Here is a 21,800-nt window from a genome sequence, read left to right as displayed (position 1 = left end):
CCCTCCCATAGTGTACTTTCCTCCCCCTCCCCTCCCATAGTGTACTTTCCTCCCCCTCCCCTCCCATAGTGTACTTTCCTCCCCCTCCCCTCCCATAGTGTACTTTCCTCCCCCTCCCATAATTACTTACCTGTCCTGAAGCGTGGGCCGGCTTCACAGCGCACACCGCGGTACAGGAACTTTAATTTAAGGTTCCGGTTTCCGGCGGGACTGAAAGGAAGTGTGCACAATAGTGTGCACACTTCCTTTCAGTCCCGCCGGAAACCGGAACCTTAAATTAAAGTTCCTGTACCGCGGTGCGCGCTGTGAAGCCGGCCCACGCTTCAGGACAGGTAAGTAATTATGGGATATCGGCGTATACCACGCACCCACGATTTTTCCCCTATTTCAGGGGGGAAAAGTGCGTGTTATACGCCGATAAATACGGTATGTTGCTCTTTTCGTTCACTAAAGATGGTTAATGGGATAAAATAGAAACAAAGTTTCTATTCTCCTCATCTGCATTGTGTGCCTTCGCTGTGCCTGGACTAAACTGGATTGTGATGTCACTTTCTAAATCTTTAATATACATTAAGGAGAATATAGAGCATCACAGGAAAAGTGGTTAAGTTACAGGAAACTTTCAGCATTTTATTCAATGGTATAGTTTCTAGAAAAATTAGTTTCCTTTTAAGGAAAGGTGTAAGGATTTTCTGAGGGAGTTTTTATTGTTATTATTATTACAGGCATTTATAAAGCACCAACACATTTTGCAGCGATGTAGAGTTGGGGAACATACACTATAACATACAGTCTGTGTCTGTGAGCTGAGATATAGCCATGGAAGCTCTTTTATATGAAGGCTATATAGCTCATACCGCCCAAAATTTCAAATGGACAAAGAATGACACTTTAAAGGGATACTGTAGTGCCAGGAATACAGAGCTGTATTCCTGGCACTATTGCTCACCTCCACGGTAAATAAAGTGTTAAAACCCCTTTACCTTTTCCCTGCGCCGATGTCCCTCGGTGCTGGGTCGACGCTCCACCTCCCTCTTCCGTCCCACCACGAGCGAGGTATAATGCGCCTGCACGGCAAGTGGGGAACAAATCTGATGACCTCCAGCGTCAGATACCGGACAAAAGGTTTGTTTCAATTCAGGACACCCTCTAGTGGCTGTCTGGTAGACAGCCACTGAGGGCAGACTTAGAGTTGCAATGTTAACATTGCAGTTTCCATGAAAATGCAAAAGGGACACAGCACCCAGACCACCTCAATTAGCTCCCAGACCACCTCAATTATTTTAAATGCAAAAGGGACACAGCACCCAGATCACCTCAATTAGCTCCCAGACTACCTCAATTATTTTAAATGCAAAAGGGACACAGCACCCAGACCACCTCAATTAGCTGAAGTGGTCTTAGTGCCTACAGTGTCCCTTTCATTTAGGATTATGAGTGGCAGTCGGTCAATTAATACAGAGTTATAATGTAAATCAGCATTGTGTCCCTGAATCAGTTGTACATGCGTAGTGTATTCTCACTGCTGTTATTATTAAGAATATTATTATTTTTTTTTAAATATAACATTTTCTGAAGCTTATCTATATCTTGCAGATATGACTCAACCAAGCATTTGACAAAGTGAAGAATATTGTAAATGTTTTCCTCATCACAAATACATTTGAGGACATTATTTGCAATATGTTCTCTCCCTCTGAATTATGGTTGCCATCATATTTCTTGCTTTATATTTCTTGGGTATTTTATTTCAAGGACTTTCAAGGATTCACTGAAATAAAAATATTCTAAACATGTTTGAGCCGAAAATATTATTTTCACGCACTCTTCATATCAGCATTTACGTATTGCCACTCTTTTTTGAAACCATTATTTGAAGTGAACAAGATTGTAAGAATAAAATGAAAATGATTCAGTCAAGTCATAGGGAAATTCAAATTAAATTGGCATTGTGACATTTTGAAATTATTTCAAACACAGGCTATATGCCTTTTAAGATTAATATGGCCCATGGCCCAGAGGTCAATGTTCTCCAAGAAACCCTGTTGGGGTAAGTTATCAATACTATGTAACAGACTTGGACATTCATTTTCAGAAGAATTGCAATGCGGACAAAAATTGTCTCATACTTTTCTTCATCCGAATTCTGAATGGCACAACGGAAGAATTAACTAATGAATGAATCGCTGTAAATTAAGATGCTCTCTCTCATTAGTTCATTCTTGAGTAAATTACTCATAAAATTGGTGCCCGTATGTGTGATTACAATATTTAGGGGCATCACTACCAAATTAGGGATCTGTGTTTAGTCAATAGCTTCCCAATTTGGTATCCTTAAATAGGGCAATAGGGTATCTAATTAGGGAACTCTCTATTGTCTTACTTTTACCTTAAACCTGCTTAGTAAATAGCTCTATAATTTGGTATCCTTATGTTGGATAGCCATATCAGGATACAAAGATAGAGAGCTATCGACTATACACAGCTCCGACCCTAATTTGGTATGCTTAAATATGGCAATTTCACATAAGGGCACCAAATTAGGAAATTATCTATTTCTAAACCACTGAAAGATTGCGGCATTCCATTCATCTGAATGGAAATTCCGACATGAAAATATTGGACAAATTTCATCCGAAACTTATCGACTAATGAACTAATAGTCTGACTCAGCCTAAAAAAAAGAAAATTATTTTCATCCAAATTCACTTGGACAAAGCAAACAATTCCATAGTGCACAAGTCTACGTTGCAATGGGTGCACCCATTAAAAATGAGTGAAAATAGAAAATAATTAATTTTAGCATGGATCACAAATACATACATAATTGATTTATTCTACAGCTATCTTTTAAGAATAATAATCATCCCAAGGAAACAGGTGATTACTGTACAACTTAGTCTACTAGAATTTTTTCCTTTGTGTATTCTAGGCTGCAAACATCAAATGCTTCTATTGATTAAGTCCCAATTAGTATAAAAAGGATCTGTTTTACATTTGCAAGCTACTAAAATCAAACATTTAGCACTGCATATGCACTCTACAAACCAGACACTAAGGATTAGAGGATAATTATTTTTGGCTGGGGAACAAATTTGTCACTAGTAAATTAACTAGTCATGGGAATGATCAGGAATAATCATGCCAACTTAGAGAAATAGGAATAGTACTTCCAGTATTATTTTGACCCTTATTTTTTTATTTTTTTATTACAGTTGCGTGACAGCTTTGGATTAATGCAGCTCATTCTAATATGTCGCCGGGTATATATTTCAAAGCTGCCAGTGTCACCTAGATAATAATAATTATTGCATTCATTATATTTAATCTGCTTCCAAGAGCTTGGATTCAGCTTTATACCATAAAGTAAATAAAACATACATATAACCGAAGGAAATTTAGGCATGTGAGAACAAGACACAATGCATACCTCCCAACTGTCCCATATCCTAATCCAAGGACAGTGCCAACTTGAATTTCTGTTCTCCTGTTATTGACTCCTTAGGACATCAGAGAAAAGTCCCTAGAGAGCACAGTGCAAGGCCATGAGTGTGTACCTTACCTTATTGATCAATGATCATCTCATATATAAATAGCTTTTTTACCAGCAGTCTTGCAGAATAATAAATACATTTACAATTTATGAAAAGTAGACATCGATATTTACATAGAAACTACCCCAAGACATTTTAGACTCTGTTTAATGAGGAGTATTTGTTTTTATCTGCTTCTTTGAAACGTTACATATATTGTAATGTGTCTGAACATCAGAAAGATCAAACAGGGTAGATATTGTGAAATCTACATTTTTTTTAATATCTCGTAAGAGTTCGCCCTGTCAGTAAATTCTTCACTAGTGTCTTTTCATGGATCTGAGGTATAGGGTGCTTTGCGATTGCAGTTTGTTTGCAAATGACTTTGCTAACTGAGGAGTTGTAGGCAGTACTGAAAGTGACCTACTCATTTGAGACAGGTATTGATTTTTCATTTAAGCATGACATTTATTGGCTCAAACCCAGCAGTATGCTCCACTTGAAATCAACCCAGGCTTTCGCTGTGCATGCGGGATCTCCAAGGATGAGGCGTCCCTGACCTCTCTGATTAAACTGTGTAAAGTTCAAGGTACCTGGGAACATACTAAATCAACTGGCCCTGTGGCCATTATAAAAATCAAACTTTTTTTTTTTTTTTAAATTCTTTATTTTATTTGTGCATGGAAATTCACATATAGCACACCGTGCCACAATAGTCAGGGTATGCAGAGTTGATCAAGGGTTTACATCAATTAGGCAGTGGGAAAACTGTGCACATTTTTAAATTTTTAACGCGTGACACTCGATTTATATCTAGGCTGACTGTTAATAAAAATAAAAAATAGAAATAAAAACTGAATAGGTGTAATACAGGATGTAATGGTAATAGAGAACCTTGCAGGCTAGTTGTTCAAGCTGATGTGACTATGTTATAGACATGCTAGTGATTAGCTGTAGCTGGCTAAGCCTGCTGACTAGATCATTCTAAGCTTAAATGTGTGATGCATGCTTACTGCTCGAGAGACGGACCATAAAATGCCTTCATTGAACCGCTTAGTAGATAGGGCAAAAAAGGAAAATAACAGGTCATAGGCAATATAACAAAAACAAATACGAAAAGTAGCCTCCAGCACGTGTTAAACATTCTGCCGGTATTCACTTGCTGCCCAGTATCTATCGGTTGGGTCAGAAGCTACGTACATTTAGCTATGCAGCCTATGTTTCCTGCTAACCCTGGATGAGGTTACTTTAGTACGGTTATTCCCTTTATGCAAATGGCTGTATGAGTAAAAGGGACTGTATGGGTTTAACAGTGAGGTGATACATGTCCAGCCCGCTTACTTTTTAAGATGTTAGACATCCTAGACCATATCACAGTTTTTAAATACAATGATAATCGAGATGTGTTTCCCCAACTGGTTGTGTGTCTTGGCTATCTACGTAATGTGAGTAACACCAGGAATATAAGTGTGAAGCGTAGCCTGCATGAAGTCGTGCTGTACCTGCGTGTTGTGGGGTTGAGACCTAGGCCATGGGCGTTCATGCATGTTGCACGTACAGCGGTGTGTTAAGATGTGTACCTACTATGCAGGTATTGTTTGCGCGGCGGTATTGTCACTAGCCATCTATTTGCTAAACATTTCCCGTTGTGTAGTACTCTGTTCCTCAGAATGTATATATTTAAACAACCGTTAGTACGAAAATAAAAGATAAAGAGCCTATAAATTATGCTGTATGTAAGTAAGCGGGTAGACACTAGGTATCATACTGTTGAGCTAACTATGTGCTGGGTACAATAACTTGCATAACGTATGGTAATCAGCTTATGAACATGTTAAAACCAACATAGGTATAACCACTGGGAAAGCTCCCGCTGTGGACCAGAGGTAGCAAGGGTCATGGGAGAATAAACATATTACGTGTGAGAATTTGCCATGTGGGATTCAGAGTGTCCGATAGCCTGCTGTGAGGCCATATGTCAGCCTATTCCGGTCGGGTAGTTGATGCCTGAGTCCGCCGACCGCTTGAGCAGTATGAGTCCCCACAACACATTCAGCCAATGCCCCTTAGAGTCCAGGTCGGATGAGGCAGCATGGTATCGGGTTCTGCCTCCCCTCCTTGCTCTTTCCGTGTGCGGCGTCGAGCTTGGGGAGGTGGCGTTCTTGGGTTGCAGCATAGTGGCTGGTTGTACTGAGGTGTTGTATCTGGACATTCTGCTGTGGCCTTGGGATGGACTGGTTGTTTGTTTTTTCGTCCCTGCTTGTGGAGGTATACGTGCCTGGGTTGGCGCTGTCTGCTTCCCGCCGCGTGTTTGGCCGTGTTTGCTCCTTCGGATGCCCGCCTTAAATATTTGCTGTGGGACATCGTAGTTGCTTCGGCGGATCGTCGGGCGGATCCACGAGGCCACAGTCCGGGCCGCTTGATAGTGGGGCATACCCCGACTTCTCATCAGTTCGTAGAAAGCCGAGCAGAGTCGGTCGAGGGCCTCCAGGGAATTAGGCTTCTGACTGCTGCTCGCGGTCTCTCTCTGTGGCTGCTGTTGGGCGGCCATCTTGGACGTGCTCCAACTGCCCCTCGCTTCTTCCGTTTTGAAAAAAAAAAAAATCAAACTTTTAATGACATGTAATGAAGATTCTGCCATGGCTCATAATTTATGGTGACCAAATAATTCTTGAAGTAAGTACAAACATAGAGCTGAGTTTTAGAGTTACCTGTTTTAAATAGAAGAAGTTATTTCCCTGGGATTTACACAATTGAAGAAAACAGAAATTACCTATAACTTGTGTTAAAGGAACACTCTAGTGTATTTCTAACACTATAATGTTGGAGTGGCTGTTTAAGTCCAGCCCCCCTCAGATTGCAGTAAACATTTATTTAAACTTACCTTTTCTCCCTCGCAACAACAATCTTGCCATGGCTGGCCTCGTCTCCATGGCTGAGATCCCATAGGAAAGCAATGGGAGGCCATTGTGCATGCGTGGCAAAATGAAGCACCTATCAGCATCTCCTCATATAGATGCATTGAATCAGTGTATCTCTGTGTTGAGCATTCAGCATCTCCGTGCACAGTATGGAGACGCTGAAGGTAGGTGGTTCACTGTGTGCAGCACTGAGATAGGAAGGACCTCTAGTGGCTGTCTGAGTGACTGCCATGGGAGGTGTTACTAGGCAGCAATGTAAACATTGCCTTTTTCTGAAAAGGCATAGTTTACATTGAGAAGCCTGACAGGACAGGCTATAGACACCAGAACCACTACATTAAGCTGTTTATTTATAATAAATAGTACATTTCCCTAGACAAGGCCAAAAACCTGTTACATTTGGTTCTCAATATAGTACAATATAAGCAAAGAACAGGGACTCATAATTGTAAGACAAATATGTACCCAGGACTATTAAAGGGACACTCCAGACCCCATAAAGCACTTCAGCTTGCTGTAGTGCTTTATGTGTGAAGGGTGTGTCCTCTTTTTGAAGATAGCAATAGAAATTTGCACTTTTTTAAATAAACCTTGTTACACCCCCCCCTGGCTGTCAGTCAGACAACCAGTCCTATTTGTTCCTGGTTGTTTAGCTTAGTAGAGAAAATGGAAGGCAATTGCTCACAGCATCTGCTTTGCATATTTCTCATTGAGCTGCATTGGGAAGTCTATGATTGGACAGCCACAGAATTCTGTGCAAGTTGCAAAGGCTTTAAGCAAGAGATCTGTAACTATTGCAAACTGTTTTTAGATACACCTCCATTTTAAAAAAAAATCCACAATTAAATGCATCCATGTATTCAATGGGATGTTACTACTAAGCATTGCTTTTTTTGTTTTTGTTTTGGACTGTCGAGTTAGGATTGAACGTGGTTCTAGCTACAGACAAAAGTAATCACGAGTAGTATGACGTTGGCAGGCGGGCATTCCCTCCAATGGCCATTGGAGCAACTAAATGACCTCCATTTGTCTAAATATACATAGGGATTAAGGAGAAAGCGCAGGTAACGTTTTTCTTTTCTTTGGTTTTTACTATATATTGGGGCTGATGTGTGTTGTAGTCCTTGCTGCTTAAGCGCAGGACTTCTCTTTTTGTATTTGTATTTACTTTGTATCACACAGCCTGGTTACAATGCTGCTACCCATCCCATGTGTTCCCTATTAAGGGTTAATAAGTATAGGGGTGTATATAAAAAATACCCCTTTCTGTCTCATTAGAGATATCTTTGCCAGAAGCTCAAGGAAGCAGGCTGAAGGGTCAGTGTTAGGACCCACTTAGGGGGAGTCTGCCTTGACGTTGGCAGGCGGGCATTCCCTCCAATGGCCATTGGAGCAACTAAATGACCTCCATTTGTCTAAATATACATAGGGATTAAGGAGAAAGCGCAGGTAACGTTTTTCTTTTCTTTGGTTTTTACTATATATTGGGGCTGATGTGTGTTGTAGTCCTTGCTGCTTAAGCGCAGGACTTCTCTTTTTGTATTTGTATTTACTTTGTATCACACAGCCTGGTTACAATGCTGCTACCCATCCCATGTGTTCCCTATTAAGGGTTAATAAGTATAGGGGTGTATATAAAAAATACCCCTTTCTGTCTCATTAGAGATATCTTTGCCAGAAGCTCAAGGAAGCAGGCTGAAGGGTCAGTGTTAGGACCCGCTTAGGGGGGTCTGCCTTGACGTTGGCAGGCGGGCATTCCCTCCAATGGCCATTGGAGCAACTAAATTACCTCCATTTGTCTAAATATACATAGGGATTAAGGAGAAAGCGCAGGTAACGTTTTTCTTTTCTTTGGTTTTTACTATATATTGGGGCTGATGTGTGTTGTAGTCCTTGCTGCTTAAGCGCAGGACTTCTCTTTTTGTATTTGTTACTACTAAGCATTGCTTTTTTTGTTTTTGTTTTGGACTGTCGAGTTAGGATTGAACGTGGTTCTAGCTACAGACAAAAGTAATCACGAGTAGTATACTGCAGCACAACTAATTGGGGGTGTATTACATACCTATGTTGGCTTGTGGGATGCCATTCACAGAACTGCAGTTTCGACATATCGACATATCGACATATCCTCATCTTCTGCCTATCGAAACACAGACCCAATGCAATAAAAAGAAAGATAAAAAATGGAAAGTTATACAAGAACATTGTGTATGATGAATTCTGGACCTGGGGTGAGGCAGACCAGCCAGGAAAGTCGTGCACATCATACTGATGCTATATACAGCATACTCACTTACATTTTGGCAGGACAATTCTCACTCTAGTGAATAACTCTGTAAATTACTGCTTTAGTTAAGCATAACCCCAATGTTTACTTTGCAGCTTGTTGCATATTCCATTGGTGCCCAATTGGTTAAAGTAAATTTCAGATGAGATGTAGATACCAGATCCCTCTCAAGTTATAATGATGAACGTATTTGCAGGCAGATTGTTTTATTAGCAGTTCAGTCTCTCGGATTCATGAGCTAGATGAGTTAGATGAAGACTAAGCTATATTCTCTGCTAAAAGGCTTGCGGTAGTCCTGCAAAAGCTTACTTCATTCCAGCAGAGCCCTTCCATTAAGTACACGTTGCTTATTACAAGAAAATGTTTATTTTCTCTCGTGTCAAGCGACTGGTTCCTTTGTGCGGTGAAAAGTAACACAAAGCTTGTAAAACATCCATTTCAGGAAAGTTTACAGGCTGGATACAATCTTTCCAAGTACTGCTCACTTTTCCCCTTTCTCTAATCAAAACTCGCTTCTAGTGCCAGACTAAATAGTATAATGAACTGTTAGGCAGCTTGGTGGCTGTGTACTGCCAAAGCAATTACATTATTATTGCTTTCAAACACTTGCTTCACTTAACAAAACAAGGTATACTCACTGAAGTGGCTCAAGCTGAATGTTTAGGTCTCATGTTAGATATTGGGGCTGCCTGTGCGTGAGTGGCTATGTACCAGGTGTATGATGTGTGATGATGAATTAGCATAGTAAATGCTAGCCATTAGTGCTCCATCTGTGGACTCTTTGATCCCATGATCCTCAGTTAGCCCACAACATTGAAGCACTAACATATATTTTGAGTGTTGTGTACAGTGTGTGGGAAGGCTGTGTCTGTTCTTGCATGTGGGACGCTGTGTGTTACAGGGTAGGCAGTGCGTTGCGGAGGCAGCTGTGTGTGTGGTGAAGATGCTGTGTGTGGGGAAGGTGTTTGTGTTGTCTGGAAGTGTCAAAGTTATGTTAAAAAATGCTATTTGCGAACTGACGTAACTTTGCTGCAATGCCAGTTAGTAAAGGGCCCGAGCCAGATCACAAGCACTCCATAGGAGAACTAAATCAGAACCCTAAAACCATCTGCTTTTTTCTAAATGGAGTGGTTTTAGAGGCTCAAAAAAAGCCCATTTTAGTGCAGTACATGCTACACCTAGTGAGTCTAGGTAAAAGGAATCACTTGACGCACTATGCAAGTACAAGTAACCCATTAAGTACTGCAGTGGAGATCGGTGCCTCTTTTATATTAAAGGGACACTTCAGGCACCCAGACAACTTCATCTCATTGGAATGGTCTGGGTACAGTCCCCCTGTCCCCTTAGCTCTGCAATAGAAACTATTGGAGGGTCAAGTCCACCTTTCAGACAGCCACTAGAGGCGCTTCCTGCTCCCTAACAAAGGTTTAGGTTTGCATAAGAGTATCAAACGTCTTCCAATTACCCATAGGAAATAATTGATTTGATGCTTTCCAATGGGAACGCTTTAATTCGTGTCAAGAATGTGCATAGGTGCACCTTTCGCCGTGATATCGTGAGAGGAGTTGACCTAGCTAGCGCAAAGGGAGTCTCTGTTCTGGAGAGAAGTAAGTGAACAAAGGGTTTTTAACCCATTCATCAGCCAATGGGGGGCTACGACGACTCCATAACTAGGACACTATAGCGATAGGAATACAGGTTTGTTGAATATTTAATCCTTTAGGGCTCACAAAACGTAGCTTTTTTTATTCATATTTTTTTTCTTGTTATATCTGCAAAGAAAGATGAATTGTCACCCTTTGCATATATAATTAATAGGCCTAGATCTGCACTTTCTCTCGCATTATGCTGTGTTAGCACTAATACTAATGATATAGATCAGTTGGCTAACCTAGGTTAGCCCCAGCCTGCAATGAGTTATAGTAAATATATAATGGTCAATGGTCATTTAATCTTAATGATGTGTGTAGAGTGTAGGGAGTTTGTGTGTAGAATGCTATGTGTTTTGTGGAGAGAAGCTTTGCGTGTTGTGTATGGAGAAACTATGTCTGTATGTTGAGAGGCTAAGTGTGTAGTGTAGGGGGACTGTACATATATTGTGGGAGGAAGTGGAGACTGTTCTAAAGGGGCATATTTTGGACTATATTTAGTTTTGGCTAAAACTACTGATAAGTGTGAATCAATAATAATAAAAAAAAATAATTTGTGTGTTGTGCAGTTTAGTATTTTGGTATGTTTTTAATGCCTATTTTCTGGATATAGACATGATTAGTTGGTTCAAACAGGATTTCCAATTTTGGTAATACCATGTGGTAGTTGTTTCCCATATACTGCATGTGCATCTGTGGATTTATTGTGTTGTACAGAGGATGATATCTTATTGGATCAGGAGGTAAGCACAAGTGGTAAAATAGGCAGAGTCCAACAAGTCAGGAGGCAGAGTTAAATTCTGGTGGTTGAATCTACTGCCCTACACTCTTTAACTCCACTAGCTGTCACTGGTAGCGGGGCTCAGTGTGTAGTGTGTGGGGAGCCTGTGTGCGTAACGCTTGAAAGGGCTGTCTGATCCCAATCCTTCACACATTTTGTTGTTAATTAATATAAATATTTTAGTCTCCCCCGCTATGACCTTTGTGAAGGTAGGTGGCAGTCATCTCTGGTGGTCCAGTAGCTGTGATCTTTACTGCATATAATTTGTACCACCAGAGGTACCTTAATTTAGTGTGAGTACACAGTGTTCTCTTTGATTGACATAACTCAAATGCAGATTCCTTTCATCTTTGCTTGATACAATTTTGCAACTTCAACAAATATGCCTATCTCCCAAGGTTTCGGTTTAGAATATATAGCACTGACTTTGAGACCAATCTCATTTGTCCCTCTTTTCCAGACTAATATCCCTATTTTCTAGAAGCTCCATGTTATCAGCATGAATGTATTATAGTTTCACACCATTAAAAATCATATTAATGGGTAAAACCACATTCAAATAAAGGCATTTCTCACTTTATGAACTCAGCTCCCGCTTTATGAACGAGGCTTCGGAACCAATTAGTTCATAAAGTTGGGAACTACCTGTATGTCTAAAAATGAGTCTATGAAAAAAGATTAAAAAAATGATACTTTGTTCTTCTAAATAACATTTTCAGTTACATTAATTGATTTCAGTAGGTCAAGAAATCTCATAACTTGTCTCAGAATAGCCCTACTTCGCTACAACACCAGTCACATCGTGTAAAATGAAAGTGACTGTAACTGATCACCTGGTACCCCGACTGGGCACCTCCGTCAACTGTTGTTTCCTAGCTGACGCTGTGGACTATAAGCACCGCACCGGACACCACAAGCACCGCAGACTCCACAACCGCCGTAGCTTAACTGGAATCTCTCCGTCTTCCTTCCACCCTGTATGAACCTCTGGCATCCGGGACCGTGTGGGAAAGACCTCTCCTCCAGGAGAGCATAGCAGGAACAGCTTTTAGAAGAGCTAGTGATTAGAGCCCAGGGGAGCATAAAGAGTATGGCAATCCCCAGTGTGAATATAGCAGTTCCCCTCCAATCACGAGACAAGGCTACGTGTTGAGAGTTAAACAGCAACTCAAATTTAATGGAGGCACACTGGCCTTTTATGCAGGTTTCCCAACAAGGGTGATGCCTAGGTGGACCTTGTTGGGCACAGGGACACAAAGTGTACAAGCCAATAAAAACAACGTAACAATGAACGACACTCCCACATAGAGTACACAATCCCTCCCCTCTGCCTGTGATACAATTAAGGTAGAAAATACATTAACTTAATTATCCCCAAACAGAAAAAAACACACATTTTTTATAAAGTCGAGTAAGTACCGCAAAACAAAACATATCCCCATAAGTCACAACCCCTGATAGCCCTGATCTGGGTGAACACCATATCCAAAAATCACCCGGATCAGAGAAGGAGTTCAGGAAATTCCTGAAAGTCCCTTTTTGACCGACCGCACTCATGGTTTCATGCCCAAAACAGTCCCAGAGAATCAGGGCTTGCGGCCGGTCTAGTTCGGTAGTTTGCAAACAAACAAACTAGCGAACGGAGTCAATAGTCTTACCCTGGAGCTTGTTCCTTTCATCTAGACGAATGATGATGGAGTTATTTAAAGCCACTCTAACTACTCCCCTGTTGCAGTTTCTGATACCAGAGAGTGCATTTAGACTTGTGGTGTGTGTTTTCTGTTTTTTTAATTGGATTCCTATTTGACTACTTTGACCTCTGGACTACCTGAATTTGGCACTACTTAATCGTTTCCCCATTATTCTGTATTCCTTGACCATTGCCTGCCCCTGTTTACTCTCTGCCTGTTATTTTACAGACTGTATACTTTCATACTAAAAGTGCATCAACCGAAGGACCTGTAATACATTTTCCTTTATAGTATACAATACTCCTTGCTCTGGGGTTGTGTGTTGCAGGTCTTGACAACACACCAGTGCAGACCCTGTCTCTTCCAATGTTGGGAGGTATATAAAATGAACAAATATTAAGAATTTATTATAAATAATGTGTATAGCTTAGCATATTACATTTCTTTTTGTTTTTTTTATACATTCATTATTTTTGCAGTGCCGTGTTTGACAAACATGGTTCAGTCGACATTTCACAAGATTACGTATAACAACAATAAAGTAGAATGGTTGCATGAAATATCGAGCATGTAGTTGCACATTTTATATTTTTAATAAATAAAATAGGTTTAACATCTCAAGCACTGAAATTGACAGTAGGTAAAAACATCAAGGCTTACTCAACAGTGAGTTACTAGCAATCTTGCGCTATGAGATAAAGTAGAGAACAAACGATTATGGTACGCTGCCCGTGAGATCTATAGCACCAGCTCAAAACTTTAAATTACGTTGTGTCATTCAGCCACATGAGCTTACTGTTATACTGTAGGTGCTCTAACAAACAATTCCACATTCAAGCAGCAGATCAGTAAAAATGAAAAACAGAAACAGAAAATGGGTTAGTATTATAAATGGTGCTATACGTTGGACAGAGAGAGCAGGCCAGCAGCCCAGGCAGACCAAGAGGGTCAATATATCATGGGAGAGGTAAGTAATTATCTGGAGCTGTGACTGTGACAGACGCCACCTGCAAGAGCTCTATAGTAGGTAAATCACCCAGTACCCATTCCACTATTCCATTGACTGACAGCACCCGGAATGTAGGCCCAGGAGGGTTGATGACATACTCTCTAAAGGGTATGTGGTGTGCTTCAGGGGGGATCCCCTTGAGGCCCTCAACCTGGGAATGTGATAGCGGGCAGTGAGCACCCCAGGAATCAGGCAGATGCTGGGAGTTCGCAGCGATCGCCTCCTTTGTGGCATACAACGTCTTGGGGAGGTAATCCCTTGGGTCGAGGTGGTTGTGATGTCTTGAGAAACAGGCGGTAAATCAGGTGCCAGGTTTTAACTCTGTGGTTTCTCTAGAGGCTAGCATAGTCTACGTACTAGCTTCCTCCAGAACTTGGCAAATATGCCAATCCGTGAGGCGATCGGTTCCAGCAGGCCTTGTGGAGTAGAGTTGAGCATGGTGTCGACCATCATGCCTGATGCTGTAAAGTGTACCGCTTGGTACGGAGCTACTGCTTCGCCTTCTGATAGTACACAGCGAGTCAGTGGGTAGGTGCCAGAATGACCCTCACCGGCAAGGGGGGGGGGGGAGAAACAGGACGCCTACCACCTCCAAGTGCTCCAGCAAAGATATCAACGGGGAAGTTAACCTCTTCCCCTGTTGGCACCTGCATATAGGCAGCAGAAAGGCTTACGTTTAGAGAGTCAATCCAGCCGGGCAATGCTGCAAAACGTGTCACCAGGATGAGTGGAGTGTGCCATGCACTCATTTGAGTGATTTTCTAAGCTTAGAGTAGAATATATTATGATTTCTGGAGTTTACACATGAGCTTACTCCAAGTGCTGCCGTTCAGCTTGGCAGTCAGGCCCCGCCCCCAGCATATTAGGTTTTAATTATGTGTTAATACAAAATGTAAAATACAATGTGTGACAAACTCCCCTCTCCAAGTGAGTTTGCCACAAGCTCCTGGAGGAGCCTGCTTGCCAGCCTCCTGCCCACAGACTATGGGCCCTGCAAGGAAATCTGTAAAAGACTACCAAACTTGACCGACTGTTAGCACTGATTTCCCTGAAACGGTTTTGGGTATAGGACCATGTGCACGGTCGGTCAAAACTATGACTTCCAGGAAATTCCTGAACCGATCTGGGTAATTTAGGATATGTTGTTCACCCAGATCAGGGCTATAAGGGTTGTGACTTTTATGGGGATATGTTGTGTTTTGGGGTACTTTGGGGACTTTTAGAAATGTGTGTTTTTCCTGCTTGGAGATAATTGAGTTGATACAGTAATTAACTCAATTATCTCCCAAGCAGAGGGGAGGGATTGTTTGCCTTGTGTGGGAGTGCCTTACATTGTAAATGTGTTATTGGTTTGGAACTTTGTGTCCTTGTGCCCAACAAGGTCCACCTGGGTGTCACCCTTGCTGGGAAACTTGTATAAAAGGCCAGTGTGCCTCCATTAAAATCCTATTCCAGCTTACACTCCAAAACTGTGTGTCGTCCTGTTATTGGAGGGAAAGAAGATTTACTCCTTGTAAGTCCTTGTAAGGACTAGAGCTAATTCCCCATTCGGCTCCAGGAAGGAGCAGTTCCAGGGCACCAGTCAAGCCACGGCGACTGTGGGCAGAAGTGCTGCTGTTTGTCCCCTGTTCCTGCTACGCTCTCTGGACTAGGAGAGGTCAACCCACCGGAAGCTGGATCCTGGTCTTGGGTCCAGGGTCTTGGGACAGCGCGGCGGTTTGTGGGGTCTTCGGTGGTTATGGTGTTCCAGTGCCGTGATTATGGTACACGCAAGTACAAGGAAGCAGTGATAGACGGAGGTACCCGGTCTGGGTGCCGTTACACAATGTAAATTCTAAAGTGTTCTTTTCCTCATGTTTCACTTATTCGTTGAAGGAATCTTATTTGTACCATAAATATTAATGAAATGCAATTAGTAAAAGTAAACACAGGCTTTTCCGTGGGAGAACAATAAATATTGTTAATTTAGTGTAACTGACACGGGAACATGAGTTGAAATTCTTCAACAAGTACAATTTAAAGTCAGGAAAGAGCAAATGTCAGTCATATTGATCTTACAGTGATCGAAAAAGAACAGTTTCCAGCAGGAAAAAAGTAGTGTTATGTTCAAAATTAATATCATTAAATATAGATTTCCACATAATGTGCACAGAATGCTTATTTGGTGTTCTAAAAGAAAAACTGACACCTCCCAGATTTTTTTAATATTATGTTTACGTATCCCCGTATTCAACAAATATGTGAATTTTTGTGAGATGTAAAAAGTAGAATGTAGAAATCCACACATCTTTATCCTGCACTGGGTGTCACCATAGTTACATGATAATAGTTATGTGCTCGATTGCAGCTGGCAGTCAACATGTCAAAATGTTTCTCCTCCTCATCTCCAGTGTTTGCCTTGGTTTTGGCTTCTCTAAACAGGATTATAATACCATTTTCCCATATTTTATAAAAAAAAAAAAAAAAAGAGCACTCGATTAAAAACCAAAACAAAGCAAACAATCTAGAACATACATCCCCCAGAAACCTATGCAAGTAGTGCATGTAACAGTAGTTATGGTGCCTGGAGCTCTTTTGGCAAGTAGTCAAACCATTTTGTAATGGTTTAACTTCCTGCCTGGAGTTCACTGACTTCCTCCTTAAAGCTGGAAGTCAGAGCTGGAGGCTCCTGCTATGAGCTTCTATTAACTCCAATTCCAACGTCAACTTATTGGCTGAGATCATCAGCTGATATTTTTCCACCAATGAGAAAAGCCCTGCAGCACTGGGCTTACCTCACACAGCGAGCTACCACATTCCTGTTGATTGTGGAGGCAGGAGGGGCTGGGGGGTTGACACCATAACCACTACATTGTTGAACAGTTATACTAGTTACCAGGTTTGTGAGGGAACATGAATTTACTATGCCCAACTTTATCAGTAGCAGATAAAGACTAGTTATGTGGCTGAACAGGTAATTGCTTGATTAAATGCCAGTTTGTACTGATTGTTTTTATGTCATACATGTTATTAATACAATTATAGATTTTAGTGAACGACCAACACCAACAATCACAGGGTTATTATAAATGCTAAGGAATTCCAAGGGTAATTGAAAGCAAATTTGAAGTTTTAGGCCAAAGCAGCTAAAATGAAAACATTACTGACTTGGAGAATGTTCTCTTTTCAGCCTAAATGTGGAATTCACTGTTAATTAATTTTGGATTACGCTCAATTCACACTTATTGTAACCAAATTACAAACTTTAGGAAGAAGTCACTAAGACAATCGTTGAGTTGGGGAATTTTCCCAATTCAGCCACGTTTGCCTAAATTTTATGATTCTATTTTTCGTTTACGGCAAATTCAGTGTTTAGTGAATAAACCCCCTTAGCATCAGTGTTCGCTTTTGGGGATGGTTTCTTGTATGAAAGGAAGGAGTAAGATAAACCAAATTACAGCACCAAGGGGACTGTGATTGCGATTACTCTTTTGACTGACTGTCCCGTTATCATATCTTTTGTTTATTTCTTTGTACTGCAACTTAACCTACTGTAATACATTACATTATCCACTTACAGAGTTCTTGTTATGAATGATTGGGTTTTTTTTCTCACTACAACAATCTGTGATTTGCTCTTTCTTTGCATCACAAGTTTTGATAATATTCTATACATTGTAAAAAATATACTGTAAACGCATTTCATACATTAAAACACTAGAGGTTGCTCTATACATTAAATAATGGGGGAGAAATTAAATAATAAAAATACATTTTTGTACTTGAGCAAATACTGCTTATTTTAATAAAAAAAAAACATTAGCCCTAGGTTCTGTACTTGGTTCCATTCTCAAAAGCATTTAATAACTTAGGAGCAACATGTTAATAACTTAGGAGCATCATGTGTTTCCTATCTGCAACAGAACAAAATGACAAACTGAGAAGTTTCAGCAGATAAAGTTTGATATAGCATAACGTATCAAACCGAACATGGGAGTAATTTAAAAATGACGTTTTCACAGCGGTAGTAGACAGTAAGATTATCAAGTTTGCCAGTTAGAGAGACACCCAAGGCTGGTACCAAGGAACTCCTGGTTAAATCCCTGCTGGTACCAAGGAACTCCAGGTATCTTTCAATACCTGAGAGTTCCCTCTGTCAGCTGGAGCCACTGTTTGTGGCCCCAAACTAACAGATAAATCGTGTACAGCTATTAAAGTGAGCTCTGCACATAGTCCTTTAAACACCGCAGGTGAGCAATCTCGCTCAGCCTTTTCTGAGTGTGCCTCCAGGCTGCTGCCTTCAAATATTAGTGACCCCTAGGTATTGTTCGACTGGGGGGCGCTTCTGACAGTTGGGGTCAGCATTAGGCCGCAGACTGACAGAAGAGCAATAAGTAACTCTCAAAGTGAGATCAGGACATAGCTCTTTAGATCAATTTACATACCAGTCATTTCAAATGTGTCTATAAAGATTGAGTGTCCCCCTAGCCTGTCACTGCCCCCCTTACTATGAGGGAGACCCTGGGTAGGTCTCTCTGCATGCTCCTTAGCCCAGTGACGGTGCTAGACTTTGCCAGCTTCCCAGCACCGACCTCTGTGTGATGCAGCTGCAGCATGAAAGAGAGCTCTCCCCCTCATACTGCAATCACACAGCACAGAGAGTTCACAGAGCCCTCTGTACTGTGTGAGCTAGTAAATCCCTGTGCTGATGTTAGGAGAGGGAAATTTACTAATTTGACCTAGGTATCAAAGGAAAGACCTATTTCTCCTTTAAAATGATATGTAAAGTATGTATGGGTGCACTTATACAGAAAGGGGGAGATTGTGGCAGAATGAACGCATGGCCTTGGTCACAAACGCATTGCATCTCAAAAAAATCTTGGGCATTAAGGTAATACATTTGAATTCACTTTCAATTTTCATTTTAGTGAATAACCCTTTAAATGTTTGTATAATTTTGATTAATTAGCTTAAAAAAGTGATTATAACCAAGTTACTTCATCTATGGATTCATAGGCTTTGGACACATGATTAAATTAACTTTTTGAATGGCCCTCTGTCTGCTGAAAGGGGTACAGTTATGTACACATACATAATATTAACAGGAGTTAAACAATAGCCATCAGGAGAACGGATGTATCATTGTCTGCTCAATGTTCTAAGTTATACCATTATACCTCACATACAGCTCTTAGAGGGGTACTTTATGAACCATAACTACCAAAGGTCATTGCAGGTTATGGGACTATGAGTCTTTGGATACCACCCCTGACAAACTGTTTTCCCTCTCGGCAACCTGTCAAATTATACTAACTATTTACCTCCACTTTATCCACTCATCTTCACTAAATATTGGACAGTAGGGATTGGCTGCAAACACTGAAGAGATGGTTAGCTTTACATTCTGAGCAACAGAACCCAAAGACAGTGACAGTGTATATCTTCTAATAGCGTCCAAATATATGCTGTTTAATATTTGCGATCTCATAACATATATTCCCTTTCCTTTCAGGCATTTCTTCACCGAATGATGCAATATGCTGCTTCAAAAGATGATAAAAATGTCACAGAGGACACAGTAAAGGTCAGTTTTAAATGGTTGAAGATTATACTACTTTTTGCATAAACAGATCTGCACAAATGAGCTCTCCCAATACGGCAAAATTAGAAATTAGGATGCAAATGATCTTAAGTGTGCCGCATTCACAATACATTTGCAAAATGTACATTAAACAATTTACATTGATATTTTGTTCAGGCATGTATAGACAGCAGGAACATATTCAGGGATTTGGGATTAGATTAATACATTGTCACAGCTATGCTTAACCAAAGAAAGGAATTCTGGCCTATTTGGAGATGTACTAAAAGTGGTACTCCAGGCACCCACACATGGTTAGGTTATGTATGGTTATGTTAGAACCTTAAGTTATAGTTATACGGTAAGTTATATATATATATATATATATATAAAAAAATATATATCCAAGATAGCACTCCAGGGACTTGTATAAAAATTAACTTTTATTACCTTCCAGTAAAAACAGCGAAAATCAACGTTTCAGCTTGATCTCCTCAAGCTTTCGTCAGGATACACTGTGCACAACACAAAACCCCACATATATAGCATATAATAAATTAGTTACTCACCACACCTGTGTTGCCTCCGATCCCATGGACGCACGGACCGAGACTGAAGCCGGCTGCCCGGAAAACGTCAGCAGCCGTGCGACGTCGCGTTCAATGACGCGGCCAGGGGTCGTTACCATGGCGATCTATAAACATAGTGCCGAAACAATTATTTACAAGTATAAATAAAAACAAATTCCACTCTAGCATAATGGAGGATGTAACCTAATACATATAAAGTCACAGGCTAAGTGAACAGACAAAACCAGTCTCACTCCAACAGCTACGATTAGTGAAGCATATCGGAGGTATTATACGAAAAAAAGGGGGAACATATACTTAATATCGGACTGTTATCATGATCAGTGCAGTATAGCCACATCTAATTCAAAGGCTTAATAACAAACAAAGGTCTATATCAGAGAATCTAGCGATCAAAAATCCCAGTGCCTTTTGTACCATAGCAAAGGGCTAGGGAGGGAGCAAACTAAACCTCACTATTAGGCAGAGGGTCTTTTACCCACCACAGAAGACTGAATCCATGGGCCAACAATTCTATAACTTTTGCAGCCATAGCTTGTTTAGAGTGAATAGCCACAATATTGGCCCTAAAGAATAAAAAATGAAATCGAAAAATACAAAAAATTCAATAAATGAACTTAAATTCTACCAATAAATATAATACAGTATAGGAACTGAGGGAAGCAAGACTAATAGACACTCCCAGATGTACTGACCCATATATCCCTCTACTCATGAATATGTGGGCTACAATAACAAAAGAAAAAAAGAACATTACATGATCATCTATATCAAACAAGGATCTTAAGCGTAATCCTCAGTAAGCACATGATCACTGTGAGTACATGGACTGGTAGCCTATCCCCCTGGGTGGGCACCATATCATCATCTCACATACGTGATTATACATGACCAAAATAGTATTGGATGTGTTAGAGAGCAAAGCAACTGTAAGCCTATCCCCCAGGGTGGGCATGACATCACATGTCTCATAATACCATCCATGAACTTATAAGAATGCAGAAAGGGTATATTTTTCATTAAGCCCATCCGGGTATACTGTTCTCAAAGTTCTGATCCAGTATAATTCACGCTGTAGAAGCATCTAGATGTACGGGTCATGAGAGAAGGGGAAAAGTTGGCCTATACGCTATACTCTAAACCAACTGATCGTAACACTTTGTTGCAGGCTAACAGTTTTCACCCCCGTGCACTAAAACAATCGTTACCATACTCACAATTCTTAAGAGTCCTGAGGAACAACTCCGATCACAATAAGGCAACAGAACAGATTAAGGAGATGTGGGAAAAGTTTCACCAGCGTGGGTATAACGATCAAACTCTTGAAAAAGCCCTTAGCAAGTGCCATTCTACACAAGTTAGATCAAGAGATTCATCTATGAGGAGATTGGTGTTCCCGACTACTTATACCACAGGGTCGTCGCGATTCAAGCAAACAGTTGACAAGAATTGGAGAATTCTAAGAAACGATTGTTCCTTACCAGAACTATTCCGGCAACCTCCTATGATGTGCTACAGGAGGAATAAGAATCTAAAAGACCTACTGGTGAAGACGGATCCCGTACACTGCTACCAGAAGGAGCAGAGCCCCACGAATGTGGGTTGCTACAGGTGCCTTGGATGTGTCACGTGTGGACACATGTCACCGGGCAAATTCTTCACTCATCCCCATTCAGGAGTGAAATACTATATAAAGCAACGTGTACTACAGACTTTGTAGTATACAAATTAACTTGCCCATGCGGGCTCACGTACATAGGCAAGACTGATCTACCCCTC

General features: G+C 40.8%; 1 protein-coding gene across 1 annotated transcript in view; it reads left to right on the top strand.

The window, feature by feature from the left end:
• PREX2 (phosphatidylinositol-3,4,5-trisphosphate dependent Rac exchange factor 2) overlaps positions 1-21,800 on the top strand; it is a 331,151-nt gene that overhangs the window by 31,978 nt on the left and 277,373 nt on the right. The window contains exon 2 of the mRNA XM_063451343.1: positions 19,363-19,434. Within this exon, the coding sequence (XP_063307413.1) occupies positions 19,363-19,434 (72 nt within the window). The remainder of the gene's footprint in view (positions 1-19,362; positions 19,435-21,800) is intronic.

The sequence above is a fragment of the Pelobates fuscus genome, chromosome 4 (assembly GCF_036172605.1).
Source record: "Pelobates fuscus isolate aPelFus1 chromosome 4, aPelFus1.pri, whole genome shotgun sequence".
NCBI classification, from domain to species: Eukaryota; Metazoa; Chordata; class Amphibia; order Anura; family Pelobatidae; genus Pelobates; species Pelobates fuscus.
The sequence above is the reverse complement of the archived record's forward strand: the minus strand, read 5'-3'. Positions and strand labels throughout refer to the sequence as shown.